This window comes from Ovis aries, chromosome X (assembly GCF_016772045.2).
Source record: "Ovis aries strain OAR_USU_Benz2616 breed Rambouillet chromosome X, ARS-UI_Ramb_v3.0, whole genome shotgun sequence".
In the NCBI taxonomy this organism is placed as follows: Eukaryota; Metazoa; Chordata; class Mammalia; order Artiodactyla; family Bovidae; genus Ovis; species Ovis aries.
Window position 1 is genome coordinate 56,091,587 of NC_056080.1, and position 23,905 is coordinate 56,115,491.

The 23,905-nt window shown below is 49.3% G+C and overlaps 1 protein-coding gene across 4 annotated transcripts; it reads left to right on the forward strand.

Annotated features, from left to right (window-relative positions):
* The first annotated feature begins 1,795 nt into the window (after positions 1 to 1,795).
* On the forward strand, positions 1,796 to 22,680 carry GRIPAP1 (GRIP1 associated protein 1). Of its 4 annotated transcripts, XM_042242300.1 has the most exons (27): positions 1,796 to 1,845; positions 2,414 to 2,536; positions 3,876 to 3,942; positions 4,061 to 4,122; positions 5,101 to 5,127; positions 5,922 to 6,029; positions 8,769 to 8,919; positions 9,728 to 9,912; positions 10,090 to 10,137; positions 10,819 to 10,850; positions 10,956 to 11,003; positions 11,141 to 11,240; positions 12,538 to 12,615; positions 12,820 to 12,912; positions 13,639 to 13,773; positions 14,159 to 14,254; positions 14,475 to 14,687; positions 14,819 to 14,932; positions 15,912 to 15,989; positions 16,074 to 16,169; positions 16,293 to 16,349; positions 16,463 to 16,562; positions 18,365 to 18,495; positions 19,973 to 20,095; positions 20,253 to 20,346; positions 21,146 to 21,300; positions 22,129 to 22,680. In XM_042242300.1, exons 1-27 carry the CDS (start codon positions 1,804 to 1,806, stop codon positions 22,219 to 22,221), a joined length of 2,649 nt encoding a protein of 882 aa, XP_042098234.1. In that variant the 5' UTR covers positions 1,796 to 1,803; the 3' UTR covers positions 22,222 to 22,680. The 4 variants fall into 4 exon arrangements, with proteins under 4 accessions (XP_042098234.1, XP_042098235.1, XP_027819426.1 ...); XM_042242301.1 differs by lacking the exon at positions 5,922 to 6,029; XM_027963625.2 differs by lacking the exon at positions 2,414 to 2,536.
* Positions 22,681 to 23,905: the final 1,225 nt, after the last annotated feature.

Sequence of the window (23,905 nt, forward strand, 5' to 3'; positions counted from 1 at the left end):
AAAAGGTACTTACCCCATGGTCCAGTGGTTAAGACTCCTTGCTTCCACTGCAGAGGGTGCAGGTTCTATTCCTGGTCAGGGAACTAAGATCCAACATGCCACACAGCATGACCAAAAAAATAAAAATAAAAAATATATATACCTATAGTAAAACACGTAACTAGATATAATAGATATGTGTGTATACATGAATTAGTCCATATACATGTATTTTTTGGCTCTGTACACTGAGACGGCATAGAAAAAATTACACTCTAGTAGCAATGAACACTTTCTCAACTGGGGCTAAAAAGGAATAATGTTGAGTCTGGTGCATCTTGTAATGCCAGAAAGCAAGGAAATGCTTTAAAAAAAAAATGATGGGGCCATGTCAAAGGGACACAAAAGTCAACCTGAAGGAGCTTCCATTGGCTAAATCTGGGACAATTTGAGCATCAAAGGAAATAATGATACTGATTGATTATAATCTATGGAATAAAATAATGAGTCTGTACAGATCTAAACACATAAATGGGGAAGAAGAGAAAGCTCTTTCTTACAGTAGATTAATAACTAACAAATATCAAAGGAATGTTGGTGTTAGGAAATCATTGATGGATGCTGAAGTCAATAGTTCAAAAATTTTATATCTAAAAACAGGATGATAAAGGAAAGGTGGCAAAATGTGAACAACTGATGAAGCTGGCAGAAGGGTACAGGTAATTTCCTTATGGGCTTCCCTGGTAGCTCAGACAGTAAAGGACCCGCCTGCAATGCGGGAGACCTGTGTTGAGTCCCTGGATTGGGAAGATCCCCTGGAGGAGGGCATGGCAATCCACTCCAGCATTCTTGCCTGGAGAATCCCCATGGACAGAGGAGCCTGGCGGGCTACAGTCCATGGGGTCAAAAAAGGTCGGACACAACTGAGTGACTAAGCACATTCCCTTATAGCATTCTTGCTTTTCTGTAAGTTTAAAATGGCATAAAATCGTTTTTCTCCTCTTCCCACTAAAAAGACAAAAAAGATAGAGAAAATAGGGCATATCCTAGTACCAGATATGTTGCTGCTAAACATGCTAATTTTTTTCTTTCCCAAATAAAAACTACTGCTTGGGTGGCAGGGTTTGCAGCAGTGGCCGGTAAGCACAAGAGACGTTTATAATGCATTTTAACACTTATTTAAATGTTCCTGATGTTTTGCTATCCTAGTTTTGTTTTTTAAGTGAAGCTTTCTCGTTTGATTCACTGCCATTCTTTCCTCACAGGTATTTTAAATTTATTGGTGGCTGGGCCCTTTACCTAACAGTATCATGTTAAAAAAAAAAAAATCAGCGTCAAATCTTAAAACAAAACAAAACAAAACACGCCAAGGGCTTCACAAGAAACGGGATTCCCTTTTTGGGGTCACCCGGAGGAGGGCCGGAACAAGACACGCGCAAAGCTTCCGCTTTCATTTCCACTGTAAAGCCGACCATTTTCCTTAAAGGAGTACCGCGGAAGCGCGATTTTCGGTCGGCAAACACTTCCCTAGCGACGAGTCCCATGACACAGGAATGTCACAGTGTCGCATCACAATGAGTAGTCTAATGATAGCTCAAAAACCAGATCTAATGACCTGGATTCTGGTAAAATACTAAACTGCAATTCACTTAACCGGCCAGTTTTTTTTTTTTCTCTTGTCTCGGTTTCCAAAACGCTGAACTTCCGGAGTAGACTCCTCCCCCTCTATTCCTGCCCGGTGGTTTGGTCCGACCCAATTCTACTGACAGGAGAGACAAACCGCGTCGGCGCAGAAAGCTGTTGGGGGGGTGGGGGGGGAGGAACATGGCGCAAGCTCTGTCAGAAGAGGAGTTTCAGCGGATGCAGGTACCGCTTGGCGGGGAAAAGCAGGCTAGGCGACGGGGGTGCGGGGAAGAGAGAAATTGTGCCACCAGCTTTGAGCAGGGGTTGGTTGGGATGGACCTTGAGTCTAAGGGGTCTGGAGAAGGGAAACTGAGGCTCCGAGTGGTGAGACTACTGGATTCCGAGAAACTGTTGGGCTCTCAGCAGTTGGATTCTGTTAGCCTTGTGGGTGGAAGAGAGATCTAGCGTGGGTGATACCTTACTGAGACTTGGAGGGGACGAGACCTTTGGGCTCGTGTGGGAGACACCCTAGGTGGGCGATTATATTGCTGAGCTTTGGGGGAAGGAGATCCTGAGAAGGCGAAACCATTTTGCCTGGAGAGGAAGGAAGCGGGCGTTTGGTTGTTTGCGTCATGGTGGGGGGAGCCCTGGAGAGGGCAATACCATTACTGGTGGGAGGTAGACATTTTTGTGGGAGATACCACTATGCCAGGGCACTGGGGAAAGACCCCACATGTTGTCATTGTTCCTGGGAGGTGGAGCTTCTGTGCAAGGGGTGGTACCATTGGATGATTAGGGGTGATCCCATTAGGGCTGGGGTGATGAAGGCCCTGAATGGGTAATACCATTAATCCTTGTTGGAGAGAGAACCAGAGGAGGTGAAAGAGTGATACCCTTGGACCACGTGGAGAGGAGATCACCGGGCTCTGGGAAGGTACCCTGAGTATTCTGACCACTTGATTCTTTTGGTGGGGCTCAGAGATGGGATGAAAGGCCAAAGGGGGCCCTTGTTGAGATAGTTCCTTACTGGGGAAGACCATTGGATTTTGTGTGTGGGTAGACTCAAGGGGGGGAAACCCTGTGTAGGGTCTGTGGGAGGACAGGAGGAACTCCAAGTGAAGACAGATAATCCATTCGTCCTTGAATGAAGGAAACCAGTTGTCACTGTGTGAAGGACCCTGAGGGTGGAAGGGCGAGATAATTGTACCATAAAAGGGGAAGGCCCTTGTAACTTGTGCATAAGGGTTATCCCATGTGAGTAAGGGTAATCCACCTAACCCATCCAAGGCCTTGTGGGGGGAAAAACCCTGAAGGGTATAGGTTCATCTCATTGGATCATGACTGGGAAGATCTTGTGGGGTGTAGGAGACCCTTGAGTGAGGAAGATTGATTCCATTAGTCATGAGTGAAGGGAAAACCATTGGACTCTGATGGATAGAGACTCTTAATTGGGTGCCAGGGGTGTTCTCATTGGATCAGGAGGAGAGGGTCCAGGAGTGGACAGGGGCAGGAAAGTTGTATAGGGGCCAAGCCCTCTCCCCTTTAGCAGACCATCCAGGGATGGAGTCTAGTGCCATGGGAGAGAGGGAAAGGTCCTGGTGCTGTAAGGGATGGTCGTTCTGGGAAGAACTGGCCTCAGTGCCCTGCAGGGCTGGTAGGTAGGGATATGCTGTTTGGAATGGCCCATACTTCACTTGTCCTCGATTCTTGAAAGGGATCTGGACATTTTGAGAGCCTTGCTTGTGGGAACCCCAGGGAGCCCGTTTTTACTCAGTGAAATTGGTCATTATACCAAATCCTCTTCCCTTGGGAAAGAGGGAAGAAGGCAGTGCCCTGCCCCCTACTCAGGCCAAGAGGATAGACAACACCTCTGATAGAAGACTGAAAAGTGTTTAGTGTGTGATGAGGCCAGCCAGGGTGAGGAGGCCAACTTCATCCTGAGGGCACGGAGAGCCATGGAACACACAGGAACAAGAGATGGACTGGGTCAGCACTGTGGCATCGCCTGGGGTCATAGTTGGACTGAAAGGGGAGAGGTGGAGGCAGCAGGGAGATGGGCGAGGCTGGCTGTGGTCATAAGTAGAACTGGAGAAGGTGGGACAGGGGCTGAGTGGCTGGACTCATTTGGGATGCAGCAGGCACAGGTCTTAAGAGTGACTAAAAAGGCACAAGAAGGGCAACAGGGTCTCTGGGGCTCAGAGGGTTGGTTCACTCCTCATAAAGGTAGGGGGCACATTCCTGCCAAGTCATTTCCTTCCATGCTTCCCTCTCAGGCTCAGCTACTAGAACTCCGGACAAACAACTACCAGCTTTCAGATGAACTACGCAAGAATGGTGTTGGTAAGCCAAGAGGGTCTCATTAGATGGGGGTGGCTCTGGGGGACAGAGGCCTGGCAGAAAGACCTTTCAGCTCCTTACCACTGACTGAAGCTGAGACTCCCTGCTTTCCCCACACCAGAACTCACCAGTCTTCGACAGAAGGTTGCCTACCTGGATAAGGAGTTCAACAAAGCTCAGAAGGTACCTCCCTCCACCTACTCACTCACCCAAGTTTCCCTGTAGCCATCTGACTCATTCATTTGTCCAGTGAGCACCTGCAGTGAACCAGCATGTAACCTAATGTTACATGTTGTCATTAGTCATTCAGAAATTTCTCATGGAATTCTCCTTTGTTTGGTAATTTTATCTAATTTTGTTTAATTTATTGATTAATTTTAGTTTACTCTTAATTCATTTTTAATTTCAACTACTTACTCAAAATAATCAAATCTATCAGTAAGTCATCTTGACTCTGCCTTCTGTCCTCCACTCATATTCCTGCCTTGTGCTCCTATTCCCCACCCCGTCCTAGTCCTGTTGGTAAAGTAAGACTAAACCTACCTCTCAGATCCTTTGAAGGTGAGATAGCATATAACCTGTCATGGCCCCTTAAGGCATTCAAGGCCCTCCTTTGTCTCTTTCTTCACTGCTCTGTCTCCAAGCATTGCACAATGTTGTACATAGTATGTGCTCCATAAACATTTGCTAGATGAAGGAATACAGAATGCAGAAAGTCTGGCAGTCAGAAAGCTGGGCTTCTCTGTCTTTGATAGGGTGCTGATTTCCCAAATTGGCAGTGTCCTCAGCTGCCCAGCAGAGGAACAGCAGTTTCCATGGTTCTTTGGAGGGATCCACATAGATATGTTTGGACAGATGTAGCAATGAAGCCATAATTTCTGAGCCCAGAGATCCAGCCTGTGAAGGGTTAAATACTATGACCCGTGAAAAGCTCAAGAGCTTAGAGGAAAGGGTGTAAGCAGGGTGCTCCTTACTCACTCACTCACTCCATTCCTTTAGGCTATAAATTGTTGCTCTGTGGTTCTGTGGTTATAGACACCCCCGTCCCTCAACCCCTGTTATCATTGTGCCCCCTTGACATTTGCCACAATTTCTCCATACCCTAGTGAAGGAGTCCATCTCTGTTCACCTTATCTCTCTTCCCATCCCCCTCACCTTTAGGCACTGAGCAAGAGCAAGAAAGCTCAGGTAAGGGGACCCCTGGCGGGTAAATGTGTCTGGTAGACTGCCTTAGAGGGGATGTTTCGGTATGCTGGGATCTCCTTGCACTGGCCTTTCTTTCTCTGTGTGTGCACTTGCATCTGTGACTGCCTCCCAGCCATGTGTTTTTGTGTCTGTCTTTTGTGTTCCTGTTTTGTCTCTCTCTGTGTGTCTTTCTCCCTTTTTCTTTATCCTCCTCTCTGAGCCTCTCTCAGTCTCTGTCTTCCTGTTCTTCTTGGACTCTTGTTTCTCTCCCCAACCTTCTCTTTGTCTTTCTTCCACCCGTTATCTCTGCCATTGTTTCATTTCTTCTTTCCCTTTCTTTGTCTCTCTTGACTCCTTTTTCCTTACTCCCCTGTTCCTCTCTCTTTTCCTGGTTCATTTCTTTTCCTGACCCCCTCTCTCTGTTCCATCCTCCTTCTGTTGACCTCTTTGTTCCTATCTCTCCATCGTCCTACTTTTTCTTTTTCTCTCTCTCCCCCTCCCCATCCCTCTGTCCTTCCTCTCTAACCTCCTTTCCCCATCTCTCTGTTTTCTTTCTCTCCAATTTCTATATACCCCTCTTTTCCTCTCATTCTCTCCCTTGTCTTTTTCTCCCGCCCTATCTCCTCTTTTATTCCTCCTTTATCTCTATTTCCCCTTGTATCTCCTGATTTCACCCATCCCATTCTCTGTACCCTGTGTTCTCCGCACAATGTCATTTTCTCCATTTCTGTTTCTTTGCCCTATTGCTCCATCCTTTCTACCCTTGTTGGAGACCCGGCTTACATCTGCCACTGCAGGAAGTCGAGGGGCTGCTGAGTGAAAATGAGATGCTTCAGGCAAAGCTGCATAGCCAGGAGGAGGACTTCCGCTTGCAGAACAGCACGCTTATGGCCGAGTTCAGCAAGGTGCAGGTGCCCTGGATAATTGAGGGGGGGTGTGAGGGGTAGGGACCACATGGGCTATGGCTGGAGGGCTGCTGAGGGTGGTTGGACAGAGTCTGGCCCTGACTCACTGTCCGTGGTGCTGAAACACGGCCTGGAACTGTGTTGGGGGGCAGTGGTTTGACAGATGGGACCACTCACTGCTGGGATTAGAAGGCCGCAAGCCTTAATGTCAGCTGGTTCTTGACCAGGTCACTCCTTTTCTTTGAGCTTCAAGTCTCCTGGTGTATATTTTGGAGCTGGTGCTATGCAGCCCCAGGTTATTGGGGGGGTCTTAGGTAAAATTCTTATGCTTAGTATGGGATGGAAAGATGTTTAAGCTGCTTCCCTTTTCTCTTCTAAGTTTTTAGTGTCTTTTAAGGGGAGAAGTCTCATGGCAACAAAATAGGTATTTCCAAGGCTCTACCTGAGAATGTAGGGCTCGAGACTTCAAAAAAGAAAACAAAGCAAAGTATGTTTGTATGCAGGTACGATACCAGAGGCAATTTAGTAAGTAATAGTAAAGATCTAGAAGGCCTCGATTAAACTCTCAGCTCTGCCTTTTACTAACTGTAAGCTTGAACAGTTCACTTAAGCTCCATGTTTCTTGGTTCCCAAATGTTAAAATGGAAAAGCTGATGATGACAGTACCTGCCTGGCAGGGCTTTTGTGCGAACTGAATCAGCTAATGTCTGCAAACCACTTAGAACAGTCTTGCACATAGTATCAGCTTATGTTGGTGTTAGCTGCTGATAATACTCTTTTATTAGTTCATTTTCCCTCTAAAATATTTCTTGACTATTCAAAAGGTTTATCCTGTGGCCTTGCCCTGCCTCAGCCCTTACCACCTATTACCTGCTCTACTCCCACAGCCTCCTTGCTGTTTCCTCACTTCCAACTTCTTGTACCAGGCCTGGTCTAAAGAGTGTTCTGACCTGCAGGTCTTACCACATTGCTCCTTTCCATAATACCTCCCAGTGGGTCCTTGTCCCCCAAAATTCAGAACCCCTGGTGCTGACATAACAGCTGATGTCATTGCCTCACTTTTCACTGCTTCCTTCAGCCTCAGTGGTATCATGGTTCTTGCTGGGTGAGGTGGGGCAGTTATTCCTCCAGAAATCCAGCTCCTGTTTCTCAGCACCTGCCCTGAGCTGGGCACTGGGCCAAGTATAGAACCTCCTTCACACTCCCCCTCCTCCTTCTAGAAGCTAAAAGTGCTCACAGGGAGGCCTGAGTTCAAGGTCTGTCTCTGCCACTTATTTGCCAAGATATTTCAGCTCAGTTGTTCCTTCAACAAATAGTTACTGAGCCCCCACTGTGTGCTCTGTGTTCTGGAAATAGTTGTAAGCAGTACAGAATAGTCTTCCTTCTTGGGTAGCTTGTATTTCTGGGAGTAGAATGGGAGAAAAGATGATAATATAGTAGACAAATAATAGCACTGATAGTTGACAGTTATATTGAATTTACTGTGTGCCGGATCCTATTTGGGCTTCCCTCATAGCTCAGGCAGTAAAGAATCTGCCTGCAATGCAGGAGACCTGGGTTCGATTCCTGGGTCAGGAAGATCCTCTGGGGAAGGAAATGGCAAACCACTCCAGTATTCTTGCCTGGAGAATCCCATGGACAGAGGATCCTGGCAGGCTGCAGCCCATGGGGTCACAAAGAGTCAGACACGATTGAACGAGTAGGTCCTGTTTGTTGTGCTTTACATTATTCACTCATTTAATTCTCTTGGCAAAATGATGAGATATCATTACTGTCAGGAAAACCGTCCCAGAGAGATGAAAAAACTTGTGCCAAGATCAAATGGCAGAGTAGAAATTCACATGCAAGCAGTCTGGCTTTGGAATCCGTGCTTGTGACCCTATGTTATGAAATAAAATTTAATTGTGAATCACAATTTATGATTCAAAATTTTTCAGAGATGTAAGAAATTAAAATCATATTAGGTAAATTTAATTGCAGTTTGTGCTAAGTAAGAAAGAAGTGAACAAAACGCCTTGCTAGCAAATATTATAGTTTCTGTGTTGGGGAATATTACTTGAAAGGTGACGTTTGAGCAGAGCACTGGTGGTTGCAAAAAAGCCAGTCATATGAAGAACTGGATGAAAGGAATGGTGTTTTGGATAGAAAATAGGCCAGGCAATAAAATAAAAAATTCTCTGTAGGCCTCAGTATTCTCATCTGAAAATGGGGACAAAGGATCTTGTCAGGTCTACTGTCTAGTAGTTGAACAGGGGGCTGGCTTAGTTTGATTTGCATTGTGTTCTTCATGAGCTCTCCCAGGGCTATTGATATGGAGCTGTGGGCAATACTGACCCTGGAAATGCTCTGAAAACTGTCTGTGGTGCCTTGGCTCCCAGATGCAGACTGCTCCACAGAAGAGGGCTGGCAATGGGGCCATCCATGATGTTGACATCTGGGACCAGCAACTTGTAGAGGAGGCTGAGGTCTTGAATTGTGACTGTGAGGTTGGGCGTGGGCAGGTGGAAAATTGTTCTCAGTATTCTCAAATCTTCTGTTACTCTTTCACTTCACAGCTGTGTGAATTTGAGGTTGTTTAACGTCTGTGCCTCAGTATCCTTATCTGTGTAGCCTCTACATCACAAGGGTGTTATGGGGACTAAATGAATTGTAAAGTACATAGACCAAGTGCTATGTATATTTCAGCAAATGCTGTTCTGATTCTTTGCTTTTCTGCCACCTCACCTGTCCCCTGCTCAGCTCTGCAGCCAGATGGAACAGCTGGAGCGGGAGAACCAGCAACTGAAGGCTGGGGCTGCCAGGGCAGGGGCTGCCCAAGCTGGGAGCCTTGTGGATGGGGAACTACTGAGACTGCAGGCGGAGAACACAGCCTTGCAGAAGAATGTGGCAGGTGTGTGGACACCCTGCTGGTAATGTGGGAACCTTGGGACTTGAGTCAGGTGTTGTCTTCCCTCAGAGAAGGGACAGGCTTCAGAATCAGGCTTGCCCCTGCCGTAAAGCAGTGTTATGACTTTGGACAAGCCATTTCACCTTTCTGAGCTAAAGCTTTGTCATCTACCAAGTGCATGCACCTGGAAAATTGTAATAGAGATAAGATGTGATCATCTTTCTGAGTTTAGTTCAGCACCTGATACCTGGCAAGTGATACAGATTAGCAGCTTGAACATCAGAAAATGTTTGCTAAATGGAGAAAGGGAAGGCAGAAGCGTTAGGAAGATTCTGAGCCGAAGTTGTCAGTGGGGTCTGGGATGAAAGCTGAAAGAAAACTTCATCGAGTGTGGGAGTGTCCTGATATGTGGACTTTTGGAGAGCAGGTGGGGCTTGTGGGGTGGTGGGTGATAGTTTGGTGATCAGGAGGGAGACTTTGTAGAATGTGGCTGGGAATTAGAGGTTGTAGAAGGATTCAGCTGTAAATGGAGGAGGGTGGGTATCACCATCACCTTGGAAGACTGGGTGGGGCTTAAGGATGGAATTGGGTCTTGGGAAACTAACTTGGGCTGATTTGATGGTAGATAGGCTTTCTGTGGTTGGTGGGGCTTAAAAGATTTGTGAGAAGTGGGGGCTGAACCTTGATTTTGTAGGCTTGTGACCATTGGAGCAGAGTTTCTGCTACTGAAAGCCAGTTCTCCCTCTATTTGAGGTGAGTTGAGGGTCTTCAAAGACTACCTCATCCATTATATGTCTGTTCTGCCCACTAGCCCTGCAGGAGCGCTATGGGAAAGAGGCTGGGAGGTCCCCAGCTGCCAGTGAGGGTGAAGGGGACCCCCCAGGGGGCCCAGCTTCCCCTGTCGTGGCCCCCATGCCATTGGCAGAAGTGGAGCTGAAATGGGAGATGGAGAAGGAGGAAAAGAGATTGCTCTGGGAGCAACTGCAAGGCTTGAAGGTGAATCTGGGTCTGTTGGGGCTGGGGTGCCAGAAGGCAGGTGGATGCCCTAGCTCTGCCTGGTGATGTCTGTGACATTACCATCTTGTGGGCTGATGGATTAGGAGGGCAGGGAAAGGCACAGGCCCTACCTCCTGCCTTGCTGATAACAATTCCCTCCTTCATCCATTCTGGCAGACCTTGAAGCAGGCTGAAACATCCAGGCTGCAGGAAGAACTTGCTAAGGTGGGGCTGCTAAGCTTTCCCTGGACTTCGCCCTCACCCACTCCCTGCCTGCCATGCTTCCGTTAGTAGGATAGAGGGGCAGAGTATCTCCTCAAAGCCCAATTTCATCGTCTGTGAAATGCAGAGATACACATTTATGTCACAGATATGCTTTCAATATGATATGCGCTAATGTCCCCCTGTGTCTTGTGCTTGGCAGGTCCCATCCCATTCTTCTGTGTCCTCCCAGTTCTGCTTGTTCATTCATCTGTCCATCTATCCATCCAAGCATTTATAGACTGCTGGCTCTTAGGGACTTGAGACCCAGTGGTGAGGCAGCTAATTATGATCCTGCTTTCCAGGACTCCCAACCTAGCTATTCTATGATGTGGCCATCAGTCAATAGATTGGGGGCATATGTTGGGCTTTGGAGCCAGAGGAGCTGGGTAGACGTCATAGTTTTGCTGCCAACCAGCTGCCCAACCAAATTACTTAACCCTTCTGAGACTGTTTCCCCATTTGTAAAGCCAGTAGTGTTCACTTCTCAGGACAGTTTTGAGGATTCCGTGAGGTAACATAAGTAAATTCCAGTTTCCGGAAAGGCCTTAGTGGAAAGTGTCTGTAAACATGAAGTTAATTTTTGTCTTTATTAATATTATTCTCATTGTTATCACTTGTCTGTAACCCCTTCCCCAACCCCAGCTCTCCGAGAAGCTGAAAAAGAAACAAGAAAGGTAAGTTTCTTTTTTTCAGAGCTGGGGAGGAAGGGGTTTGGGGGGGATTAGGGAGGAGCTTGACTACTGGAGCTGATCCATATACATCTATCTTTCTGTGCCTAGTTTTTGCCGTCTGCAGACAGAAAAGGAGACACTATTCAATGACAGCCGGTAACTACCAGGGTTGGGGATATTGGTGGATAATATGGCAGTGCCCAGCATGATTAACCGAAGATCCTGGGGCCAAACTGGGAGACTGGGCCTTGGGCTGTGGTCAGCACGTCTCCGCCTCCACCAATCACCCCCAGGAACAAGATTGAGGAGTTACAACAGCGGAAGGAGGCTGATCTCAAAGCCCAGTTGGCTCGAACTCAAAAGCTGCAGCAGGAGCTCGAGGCTGCCAATCAGGTGAGGGGCTGGTTTCTGAGATCACTGGGACAGGGACAGGGCTGCAAGTCTGGGGAGCTCTGAGGTCCACGGAGGCTAGCTGGGGAGTCTGATAATTCCTGTGTTAGAAATATAAGGACTGAATGGGTCCTGGACCCCCTAGGAGCTAGGAAAATGGAAACTGGGGAATCTTGAGAGCCCTAGGGGTTGGGCTAGGACTCTGCATGAATCAAAAATCTCAGAGGGGCTGAGGACTAGAGGGCTGTGTGCCACAAGTGTGGATGAATCTGAATTGCTGGGGTATTAGAGATAGGAATCTGAAGAAATCTGTGGTCACTGGACTGGGACCAGGAATTGGAGTGAGTCTGAACTCTCCGGAGGCTGGGTAACTTTTAGAACTATGGACACAGCTGGGCCTGGAGGCTGAGTGCATTTGAGACCCTCAGAGCTTGGGAGCTGGTTTGGGTCTTGAGACACCTGGGTATTTGGATCATGTGAGCTGGGTGGTCCTGAGACTCCTGGGGGCTGTGGATAAAAAACTGGTGAGTCTGAGACATCCAGAGATTGGAGCAAAAGTCTGGGGAGGTTTGAGGCTCCTAAGGGTGGGGGGCTGGGTGACTTTAAAGTCGCTAGGTTTTCCTTTAGAGTGAATGTTGTCTGAGGTCTCTTGGACTGGGAGATATAGTGGCTGTGAGTCCAAGGCCCCTCGGAGCTGGGGACAGAAGTCTAGATAAAGCTGGGTCTTCAGTTAGCTGGGTCTAAAGATCCCCAGAGACTGGGGGCAGGAGTGGCAGGTGAGGTGTCAGTCTGAGACCTCACCAGGAGCTGGAAATTATGCAGTTGTATCAGTTTGAAACTTGAAGGATCTGGGGCTGTGAGTTTGGGTGGGTCAGAGACTCGTGGGGACTAGGGACATAGGAGTTGCATGTGTCTAAAACCCCTGAGGGTTGGGGTCAGGAGTCTGGGTGAAACTGTAGTCCCTGGGAGTTGAGCGTGTCTCAGAATCCTGAGGCCCCTGTGCTGGACTCTGGGTCAACGTGAGACCTCGTATGGTTGGGGGCTGAGTGAATTTGAGATCCCTAGGACTGTAGGTGTTTTCTGAGGTGCTTAGGACTGGGATGTATACAGGGGTGTGTGAGGCCCTTCGGGATAATGACCTAGAGCGTGGGTGAGCCTGAGATCACTGATAGCTGGGTAGCCCCAGACCCTCAAGTGCTGGCAACATGCTTCCCCCTTCCATAGAGGAGGTCTGTATGGTTATACGTACCCCAGGGGAGGCTGAGGTCTAGAATGGGCCCCCTTGACCTGGTCCCTACAGAGCTTGGCAGAGCTGAGAGATCAGCGGCAAGGGGAGCGCCTGGAGCATGCGGCAGCTCTGCGAGCCCTACAGGATCAGGTATATTGTACTGAGTGGGCTTGGGGAGGTGGGCTGAGGGCAGGTTGAGCGGGTACTGTGCAGGCAGGCAAGGACTCAGGGGTCCTGCTCCCCCTGGTCGTGGTTCTTGTGGGTGTGTGTATGTGTGTCCTTTCTTTCTTGGCTGCGGGTAGGTCCTGTCTTCTGGTTCTGGACCCACTCTCACTTGTTGTGGGGTGGGGCCAGGTGTCCCTCCAGAGTGCAGATGCGCAGGAGCAAGTGGAAGGACTTTTGACTGAGAATAATGCTCTGAGAACTAGCCTGGCTGCCCTGGAGCAGGTACAGGATACGTGGGAGCCCATGCTGATCCCTCCCTAGTTCCCCCGTCTCCCTCTGCTTGTGATCCCCATTGGGGTAGGGTCGCCTGGACTTCATGCTGTTCTCCTGCCTCTGCTTCTATTTCATTCTCAGCTTCTTTCTCTCGGCTTCCACCCCTCTTCTCTCTGGTCCCCCATCTCTGCTTTTCTTATATTCTAGTTTCTCATCGGTAAAAAGCCAAGAAGTGTACTAATCTTAAGTGTACATTCAGTGAATTTTCCCTGTCTGTATATTTATCTATCTCCATGCAACCACCACCCAGAGGAAGATATAGAGCATTTTCAGCATCCCAGAGGCCCCTATTAACCTTTTTTCAGTCAGTACTTCCCAGAAGTAAGCACTTCTCTGACCTTTAGCAACATAGATTAGTTTTGTTTGTTCTTCAACTTCATGTAAATGGAATCAGACACCCAATCTTATGTCTGGCCTCTTTCTTGAAGCATTCTATCTGTGAGGTTTATCCATATGTAGCACTAATCTGTTTTGCCATCTCTGTGTACTGTTTCATTGTATGAATATACCACATTTGTCCACTCCCCTCTTGATCACTTTGACTGATTTTCTCTTTGAAATTCTCTCTCTCCTCCTGGCTCTCTTTTCACCTCTCTCCCTGTCTCCCTGGGAACATCTAGTGACTGGCCCCTCGGGTCTCTTTCACTCCACTCCCATTACCACCATTCTTTCCAGATCCAAACAGCAAAGACCCAAGAACTGAATATGCTCCGGGAACAAACTGCTGGACTGACAGTTGAGTTGCAGCAGCGGCAGAGTCAGTATGAGGACCTCATGGGACAGAAAGATGACCTGAACTGCCAGCTCCAGGTGACAACTCTGGCTTGCACCTGTCTTCCCCTAGTTCCCTAGTTCTGGCTCAGTGGAACTTCCCATGAGGTGCGGTGGGAAGACCATGGAGTCAGGCAGACCTGGGTTCCAGTATGATTCCCGAACTTATTAACACCAGTGTGTCCCAGACCAAGTCATTTCACTTGCGATTGAGCCTCTTCAGTTAGTTAGGATAGCCAATCTGATTTCATAATAGAAACCAGAATAATGGTGGGAGAATTAATGCTGAGGAGCAGCTAGGGGTCTCTGTATGTTTCTAATCTAGAAATGGAGAGACCATCATTCACTTGACCAGATGTATCTTGGGTGACCAGCACCTCCTGGGGGCTCTTTATCAAACTCACTCCCTTTGTCTCCACATTAGGAGTCATTGCGGGCCAATAGTCGGCTGCTGGAACAACTCCAGGAACTTGGGCAGGAGAAGGAGCAATTGATCCAGGAACTACAGGAGGCTCGGAAGGTGGGCAACACTGAGGGGGTCGCCCAGACGGCAGGGGCACAGGTGATGTGGGTCAACCCAAGGGAATGCGAGGGGGCAGAAAGTAGCCAGTTCTATGAGGAGGGGTAGGTGGCTTAGCCTGGTCAGTGTGGCTGGGGAAGAGGTGCACTTTGGCTTGTTCCTTTGCCCTTATTTGGTTTTGGAGAGGAGGTTGACTGGCGTCCTCCTGCCTGGCCACCAGAGTGCTGAGAAGCGGAAGGCCATGTTGGATGAGCTGGCCATGGAGACGCTGCAGGAGAAGTCCCAGCACAAGGAAGAGCTGGGAGCAGTGCGACTACGGCATGAGAAGGAGGTGCTGGGGGTGCGGGCCCGCTACGAGCGTGAGCTCCGTGAGCTGCACGAAGACAAGAAGCGGCAGGAGGAGGAGCTGCGTGGGCAGATCCGTGAGGAGAAGGTGGGTGGATAGATGATGGTGCTCTTCTGCCTCTAAAACCTGGGGAGTGAAGCACTGCTGATGGGCCAGGGGGTGGCATGGGTGAGGTTCCCACCTCTCCACCTGGCCCATGGTGGCCGGCTCTCTCACAGGCCCGAACACGGGAACTGGAGACTCTTCAGCAGACGGTAGAAGAACTTCAAGCTCAGGTACACTCTATGGATGGAGCCAAGGGCTGGTTTGAACGGCGCTTGAAGGAGGCTGAGGTGAGTTGGTGCCTGAGGCTGCTCTGAAGCTGGTTTGGAGGGTACCCATGGCAAACCAAGGGACCAGGAGTGGTCAGGCCCTGGAAGTTTCTGAGATGCTCTGGACTTGAGCATCCTCACCGCACTCCCTGGTTCAATGGCACCCCTCTGGAGGGGAATGGGGCATGGTCATCAATCAGTAGGGCAGAATGTCAGCTGTGCAAATTTGAAAAGGCACCTCTTCCTTCTTAAACTGTGCTTCTGTCAGGAATTTATTGTAATACAATCATTCTACTTTTGTTCCAACCAGAACTTTTACTACCATTTTCTGGAAAACTGATGATAGTACATAAGAGGCTGTGTCACATGGCAGTGAAGAACATACAAGCTGGAGCCAGTTGTTTGCCTGGGTTTGAATCCTGGCTAGGCTGCTTTCTATTATAGTTGTGTGGCCTTGGACAAGTTATTTACTTCTCTGTGGCCGGTTCTCAACATCCATAAAAAAATGATAACAATAATACTTGCTGTCTAGGTACTATGGGAGGGTTCTATAAAATGAGGTAATATATATAAAGTCCCAGGTGGCGCTAACGGTAAAAAACCTGCCTGCCAATGCAGGAGACGAAAAAGATGTGGGTTTGATCCCTGAGTCAGGAAGAGCCCCTGGAGGAGGAAATGGCAACCCACTCCAGTATTCTTGCCTGGAGAATCCCATGGACAGAGTAGCCTGGTGGGCTAGAGTCCATGGGGTTGCAAAGAGTTGGACACGACTGAAGCGACTTAGCATGCACAGCATTCCTGGCATTCAGTAGTGCTGTTATGTTTTATTAAATAAGATGTAAATGCAGATGTTGGTCCTCGATGTGACACTCCTGCATCCAGTGTTCCCTGTGGGAGTGTCTTCTCTGCACACCCAGGGGCCCCCTGCAGTCCCTTACCCTCCTCACTGGGCGTGATGTTCTCTGGGGGGCTGTGTTCAGACCTGGGACTTGTCTTGTAGGAATCTCTGCAGCAGCAGCAACAGGAACAAGAGGAAGCCCTCAGGCAGTGTCAGGAGCAGCACGCCAGCGAGCTGAAGGTGCCTATTGTATGACGGCATTTCTCTCTGGTGGGAGGACTGAGGTTTCCCAGGCCTTGGCCTGAGCTGCCTTCTGCTTTGCAGAGCAAGGAGGAGGAACTACAGGGTGTGCAGGAGCAGCTCCGACAGGCCCAGGAGGAGCGGGACTGTCACCTGAAGACCATCAACAGCCTGAAGCAGGTCCCTGGTCCCTCCTGAGCCCTTGAAACACCCTGGGGATCAGCATGCAGTGGTGGGGCAGGGAGGGAGCACACTACAGGCGGCCATGCTGGCACCCGCAGCCACGCTGTCTCTCTCCCACAGGAAGTGAAGGACACCGTGGATGGGCAGCGAATCCTGGAAAAGAAGGGCAGTGCTGCGGTATGACAGCACATGCTTGGGAGGCTTTCACGCGTGGCCCACTCCTGCCCTGTGGTGCCCCCACCTGTGGGCCCACCAGGCCTCAGCCCCCCTCTTTCTGCCTTTCCCCACAGCTCAAGGACCTCAAACGGCAGCTGCACCTAGAGCGGAAACGGGCAGATAAGCTGCAGGAGCGGCTGCAAGACATTCTCACGAACAGCAAGAGCCGCTCAGGTGAAGGGCCCAGAGCACAGGGGAGGCTGAGGTGTGGGGAGGCATAGCCTGGGCCTGAAGGCTGGGGCCGCTTCCTGTACTTCATTCTGTAGAGCACTCCTGTGTGTTCTGTCCGTCTTGAACTTTCTTTTACCCTTTCTCTGCATCTCTCCCTCCTCTGTTTCTCTCTCTCTGCATTCTCTCTCTGGGCTCTCCCTCCTTTTTGCTGTGTCTCTTCTGTTTCTATCTCTGCCTCCTCATTTCATCTCTATCTGCCTTTCTCTCCCAGCTTTCCCTCTCTAGTTCTCTCTTTTTCTCATCCTGGTCTTTTCTTCTCTCTGTTCCTTTGTCTCTCTCCCTCCTCAGTCTCTCTCATCTGTCTTTGTCTCTGTGTCCTCACGACCCCTCATACACCCCCACACCTCACCTAGTATCTCTCAGTCTCTTGTGTTCATTCTCTCATTCTGTAAATATGGACTGAGCCCTCACACTCACATCTGGGGTCCCTGATAGGACCCCCCCGCCCCAAGTCTCAGTCCTCCAGAAGTTTCCTGTTGAGCTGGGGAGACAGACTTACAATCAGGTAGCAGAACTACCATGTGATTCTTATGCAGTTAAAGTCTACATTATTTCTGCCACTTAAGGCAGAAGATAAAACAGAAAAATTTGAGTTGCCTCAGACTTTTTTTTACTTTAACAAAGAAATGGCCTAAAACTGTGTTTAAATAAATAAGTTGCAGTGATGGCTCTGGTGTAGTTCCTGTATCACAAGTGAGAGAAAACTTGCTGCCTGTCCCTCCCCAGCCACCCTGCTCTTGCTGGAGATCCTTGGCTTGTTGTGTCAGCCCCTCTCCCTGACACTCAGAAGCAGCTGCAGGAACAGAGGCACATGCTTAGTGGCTGTGTTTCAAATGATCTGTCAAAAACGGGTGTGCTGCTGCTACTGCTAAATCGCATCAGTCGTGTCCGACTCTGTGCGACCCCATAGACGGCAGCACACCAGGCTCCCCTGTCCCTGGGATTCTCCAGGCAAGGACACTGGAGTGGGTTGCCATTTCCTTCTCCAATGCATGAAAATGAAAGATGAAAGTGGAGTCGCTCAGTCGTGTCCGACTCTTAGTGACCCCATGGACTGCAGCATACCAGGCTCCTCGTCCATGGGATTTTCCAGGCAAGAGTACTGGAGTGAGTTGCCATTGCCTTCTCCAAAATGGGTGTATTTCTCACCAAATCACTGTCTCACTGAGGGACTCAGTCTCCTGAAGTTACCTCTCATTATAAGGCAGGACTTTTATTTCTTTCTGTTGCAAGTTGGTGTACAAATCAATAAACAGATTCAAACTGTGTGCCATACGTTCTATTTGTCCATTAGGAAAGTCAGATTTGGGTGTATGCCTATGAGTCTATCGCCATCTTTTCTCTCTGTGTCACTACTCTGACTTGTGTCCTAAACCAGCATCTCTGTTAGCCTCTATCATCTGCTCTGGCTTGCTGTCTGTCTGGGGTCTTTTCTCTGCACGTGCAGGTGCCCCTGTGCCCTCTCCAGCTATGGTGTATCTTGAGTCTGAGTGCATACGCCAGTTTATGCCCATTTGTGCCTGCATCGCCTCTTTCTCCCCATCTTCACCTTTGTTTCACTTCTGGTGTGTGTTTGCCTAGAGAAACAGCTCTTTTTTCTGTTTCTGCCTTTCCCTATCCTACTGTCTGCATCATGCCTGAGTGTCTCTTTGCCTCTCTCCATCTCTGTCAAATCTATTTCTGCCTCTTCCTGCCCTGGGACCCTGGGGGATTGGGGCTCAGATTTCTCTTCCCTCTCTGCCCAGGGCTCGAGGAGTTGGTTCTCTCAGAGATGAACTCACCAAGCCGGACCCAGACTGGGGACAGCAGTAGCGTCTCCTCCTTCAGCTACCGCGAGATCTTGCGGGAGAAGGAGAGCTCAACTGTTCCAGCAAGGGTAAGGGGCAGGGAAGAACCTATAGCCCCAGCTTCTACCCAGATTCTGGGCCCAGCACACATATATTCTTGTCAAGTTTTCCTCAAGCTCACAAACTTGGATACAGATTGCTAAATGGAGGATGAACAAATTATTTTCTCTGACCCTCTGTTTCATCATCTCTGGGCTAATTCTACCTTTCCTGGTGCCATAAAATACGTGGCTCATAGTAGGTGCATTATCCATGTAGGAGATCCTTTCTTCCCCCAATTCATAGTTATCATTTATTATTGTCTATGTCAGCTTCCTTGCCAGACCCTTATATTTGGAAATAACTTTCTTTAATCATTCTATAAGTAGTTTGTGTATATTGTAGAGGGGCTTCCTTGGTGTGGTGGCTCAGTGGTAAAGAATCTGCCTGCAATGTAGGAGACACAGGAGACCCAGGTTTGATCCCTGGGTTGGGAAGATCCCCTGGAGGAGGGCACGGCAACCCACACCAATATTCTTACCTGGAGAATCCCTTGGATAGAGGAGCCTGGTGGGCTACAGTCCATAGGATCACAAAGAGTTGGATATGACTGAAGCAACTGAGCATGCATGCACATACATTGTAGGAAAATTAAAAAAGACACAGCAAAGATTTTTTTTTAATCCAAGGAAATCACATCTTTACCTCCAGAGATCACCACTATAAATTCTTAGTTCATACCCTTCTAGACCCCTCTCTTTCTTTAAACCTAAATAAGATTGCAAGTAACCAACTGATCTCTACCATCCTAATTGGTAAATGTTCAAGTGATGTGGGTTTGATCCCTGGGTCAGGAAGATCCCCTGGAGGAGGAAATGTCTACCCACTCTAGTATTCTTGCCCGGAGAATTCCATGGACAGAGGAGCCTAGCGGGGTATATTCCATGGGGTTGCAAAGAGTCGGACACAACTGAGCACTCACACATCTTCTGTAGTACTTTGACCTTAATCAGATTTCTTTAGTTGGTCCCCAAATGTCCTTTATTGCTGGTCTTATGAAAACCAGCATTCAATTTCGAGCACACTTGTTGCATCTGGTTGCTTTATGTCCCTTGAATCTCTTGAATCGAGTGTGATCCCTCATTTTCATGACATCAACCTATAGAAGAGACCAGCCCAGTTAACCTGCAGAAAGTGTCCCACCTTTGGGATTTTCCTGTGGGCTTCCTGGTGGTGTCATTTAGTTTGTTATTCTCTCCCCTGATTCTCCTGCCAACTGGGAGAACTCAGGGGCCCCAGGCTCTCCCTTCATGATCTCAATAAGTCTATACTGTGTGTGGTGTGATGGTTCCTGTCTCCCTCTTTAGGCAAAGGGGGATCCAGAGTCTCTGAGGGTGCCAAGACTTGTCTATAGTTTGCAGCCCCAGTTGCAAAGGCCACCCCCGGCTTGGTTCTCCTCAGTCCCGGATCCTATCTGGGGTGACATTGCTGAGCCTGGGCTGGCCTCTCCCCTACTCTTCCCTGCAGTCCTTATCCAGCAGTCCTCAGGCCCAGCCCCCACGGCCAGCAGAGCTGTCAGATGAGGAAGTGGCTGAGCTCTTTCAGCGCCTGGCAGAGATGCAGCAGGAGAAATGGATGCTGGAGGAGAAGGTGCCATCTGCTTGCTTGTCCCTGCTTGGCCTTCCTTGGCAAGGAGGCTGGGGTGGCAGGAGTTGGGGGTGGACATGGGGCAGTATCTGGCCAGGCCCCTCCTCCTGGGTGAACATGCTGCAGTTTAGGGTCTGAGGTGGGCTGGGCCACCCTGCAGGTGAAGCACCTGGAGGTGAGCAGTGCGTCCATGGCAGAGGACCTCTGCCGGAAGAGCGCCATCATTGAGACCTATGTCATGGACAGCCGGATTGGTTAGTGCTCCCTCCCCAGCCCTCACCCCTCATCCAGCCCCTCACCTGCCCCTGCCTTCCCTGCCATCCAGAGCTGTGGCCTCTCTCTTCTGATGGAACTCACCAAAGTTATTGCAAAGACCACAGGTGGTGGAGTGGGGAGCCAGGCAGGCCAGGACCTTACTGCCTTCCTCTCTACCCCATCTCTCTTCTCGGTTCCTCCCTCTTGTCTGAGGCTCTGCCACCCTCCTATCTTGAGCGTCTTTCCTTCCCATTCTTCTTTCTCCTCCCTGTGTTTCTTCTGCTTTCTCTCCCTTCTCTTCTTTCTGCCTCATCCCCGCCCCCCTTCATTATGGCTCACTGTTCCTACTGCCTGTCTAAATGGTTCCACCTCTGGAAATTTTCATTCTCTGGATGCATAGCCCTTTTAGGGTCCTTCCCTCCTCCCTGCTCTTCCTCCCCTCTCCTCCTCTTCCTCTTCCTTCCCCCACCCCCATCTTTGTTTCTTTTGTCCCTTTCTTTCAGACCTTCTCCTCTCCCTGTTTTATTAAATCTTAATCAGAACAATACCACTTGACACGTGCTGAGAGCTGACTGTGTTGCACACAGTCATAGGCATTTTTCCATGAGTTAGTTCTTATCCTGATTTCTCAGGGCTGCACAGCTAGTAAGTGAAGCCAGGGTCTCACATGGCAAAGCCTCTGCCCCTCCATTAGGCTTCTCCTCCCAGTCTTCTCCCCCTACTCCCTGTTTCCCTCTTTCCTGTTCTGTTTCTGTCCGTCTTGGCCAAGGGGGTGGTTCTCAGCTTGGGTCCTTGCAGATGTATCTGTGGCAGCAGGCCACACAGACCGCAGCGGGCTGGGCAGTGTCCTGAGAGACCTAGTGAAGCCAGGTGACGAGAACCTTCGGGAGATGAACAAGAAGCTACAGAACATGCTGGAAGAGCAGTTGACCAAGAATATGCATTTGCACAAGGCAAGTGTGGCCTACCAACCCACCCCTTTGTCTAGCCACACAGCCCCTGGGTCATCTGCCAGTTCCCCCTTCACCTACCCCGTTCACCAGGTGCTCCTTCCCCCTCATCTTCCCATCATCCAGTCAACGTACTCACTCTCAGTTTTAGTCTTTCACTCTTCCTTCTGTCCTTGTATCCATGCACTCATCCAGTCATACACATTCAGCCACTCTCCCATCAGCCCACCAGCTCTTTGCCCATCTGCCTTGCGACCTGTCTGATCATCTGCACATATCTTTGCATCCATTTCCTGACATCTCTCTCACCTAATCATCAGTCACCCCTTGTCTTGCCTTTCGCCCACCCGCCCAGCAATCTGCCTGCCCACCTGTTATCCTCCATCCATCCTCTGAACAGTTCATCTGTCCACCTATTTGCCTACCATGGATCTCCCATGAATTCACCCATGTGTCCACTCACCCACCCTGCCATCCAAGTATTTCCCCATCTCAGGGTAAGTCAGAAAGGATACAGGTCCAGGCCCTACCTCGGAGAAGCAAGCTCACTATTTAGTAGACAAGAAGGTGGTGGGGATGGGGTACAGCAGATGATCCACTCCCATGTCCATATCCCTGGCTCTAGGCACCCCTCACCCCCTCACACACAGCACACACACCTTCCCTGAGCCCAGCCCACTGCTGGGACCTCTGGGATTTCTTCAAATACTTTCCTGTCTCAAGCTAGACATACCTGGAGATCAAGGGGATGAGATGAATGACACCCAGGCTTGGTGAGGGTGCCATCTCCTGCCACCTTCTCTGACCCCTGATGGCTCCTTTGTTTCTTAGGACATGGAAGTTCTGTCCCAGGAAATTGTGCGGCTCAGCAAGGAGTGTGTGGGGTCCCCCGACCCCGACCTAGAACCAGGAGAAGCCAGCTAAAGACCTGCAGGCTGCACCCACTCCCCTCCTTCTGTGGCTCCCAGGACACCATTCCCTTGGGCTGTGGTGGGAAAATGGGGGTTGGGGCCAATATCAAATAGGTTGGGAGACTGGACATTAAAGGGGTTGGAGGCCTGATGGCTGGTGTCAGTGACCCTGTCTTAGGGCTGAGGCCCCTGAGGAATGGGGAATCCTGAGGGGAGGGGCAGGGTTTTCTCTTCCTCCTTGGTCCTGGCTCCCAGGGGCCTTTGCCTTCATCTCTGCATGAGTTCTCCCTCTAAGAGACCAACTCTTTTTAATTTAATTTTATTTTTTAATTTATGTCTGGAAGCCTGGCTACTCTGCACTTGGGATTGGGGATGTTGGGTGGGGCATGGTCCATGTTCAGCGTTCTAGCAATGTGTGTGTGTGTAACGGCTGTGCAGCCAAAATACCATCTGGCCAGATGGGCCCACCCACTCACTGTCTGCTCTGATTCTTTCCAACTATGAGGGATGTGCTTAGGGTAGGGAGGTTACTGGAAGGGGGAGGGTGGTCACTGGGTGCACCTTTACTCTCTTCCCCCACCCTCAGCCAGCCTGTCTCCAGTTACTGTTGACGAGTCTCTCAAACTGAGTGGAGCAGAAATACCCACAGACATGTATGTGGGTGGATCTGTTTGGGGTGTGGTATAGATGAGTGGACAGATGGGAGGATGGATAAGTGGTTGGATGGACTGACGGATAAAGTAGAATGTTGCATGGGTTGGTGATGGGAAATAAGTGGACGGATGGATAGGTGATTGGGTGAATAAATGGACAAATGGGTTGCTGGACAAGTGGATAGGTAGAGGAGGAACAGGTGGGGATATAAATGGACAGATGGATGGCTTGGGGGATGTGAGGATGGATGAGTGGCCAGGTTGATGGATGAGCTAATGGGAAGACTAAAGAGTAGGTATAATAAATGATAGATAGAGCTATGGATGGGCTTCCCTGATAGCTCAGTTGGTAAAGAATCTGCCTGCAACACATGAGACCCGGGTTTGATTCCTGAGTCGGGAAGATCTGCTGGAGAAGGGATAGGCTACCCATTCCAGTATTCTTGGGCTTCCCTTGTGGCTCAGCTGGTAAAGAGTCTGCCTGCAATGCAAGAGATCTGGATTTGATCCCTGGGTTGGGAAGATCCCCTGGAGAAGATAAAAGCTACCGACTCCAGTATTCTGGCCTGGACAATTCCATGGATTGTATGGGGTCACAAAGAGTTGTACACTACTGAGCGACTTTCACTTTCACTTTTAGAGCTATGGATAGACAGACAGATAGATGGGTGGTGGTGGGGTATCCATATGGATAGGTTGGTAAATAGGTGTATGGGGTTAATATACAAATGGATGAGTGAATAGGTAGGTGAGTTAATGACTAGATGGATAGTTGACTAGATGGTGAGTTAATGACAGATAGACCCATCTAAATGGATAGATGGGTAGGTAGAAGGAAGGGTAGAGAAATTGGTTGTGTGTGTGGAAGAATGGATAGGTGGGCAGTGGGTATGGGGAGGGATGGAGACATGGACAGATCAGGATTGTGATGAACAAATGGAGGATTACATGGGTGGGGAAGTCCATTGAAAGGCTAAAATTGGTCCTGCATTACTGCTCCCCCATTCCCACATACCTTTAATTACTAAAGGTGAGGCATCCTCT

Excerpts from the sequence above, each read along its gene's own strand:
- GRIPAP1 (XM_042242300.1), top strand. The coding sequence starts at position 1,804 with ATGGCGCAAGCTCTGTCAGAAGAGGAGTTTCAGCGGATGCAG. Across the intron at positions 1,846-2,413 it reads AGGAGTTTCAGCGGATGCAG|GGCTGGGGTGATGAAGGCCC; the intron begins GTACCGCTTGGC and ends TGATCCCATTAG. Across the intron at positions 2,537-3,875 it reads GATCACCGGGCTCTGGGAAG|GCTCAGCTACTAGAACTCCG; the intron begins GTACCCTGAGTA and ends CTTCCCTCTCAG.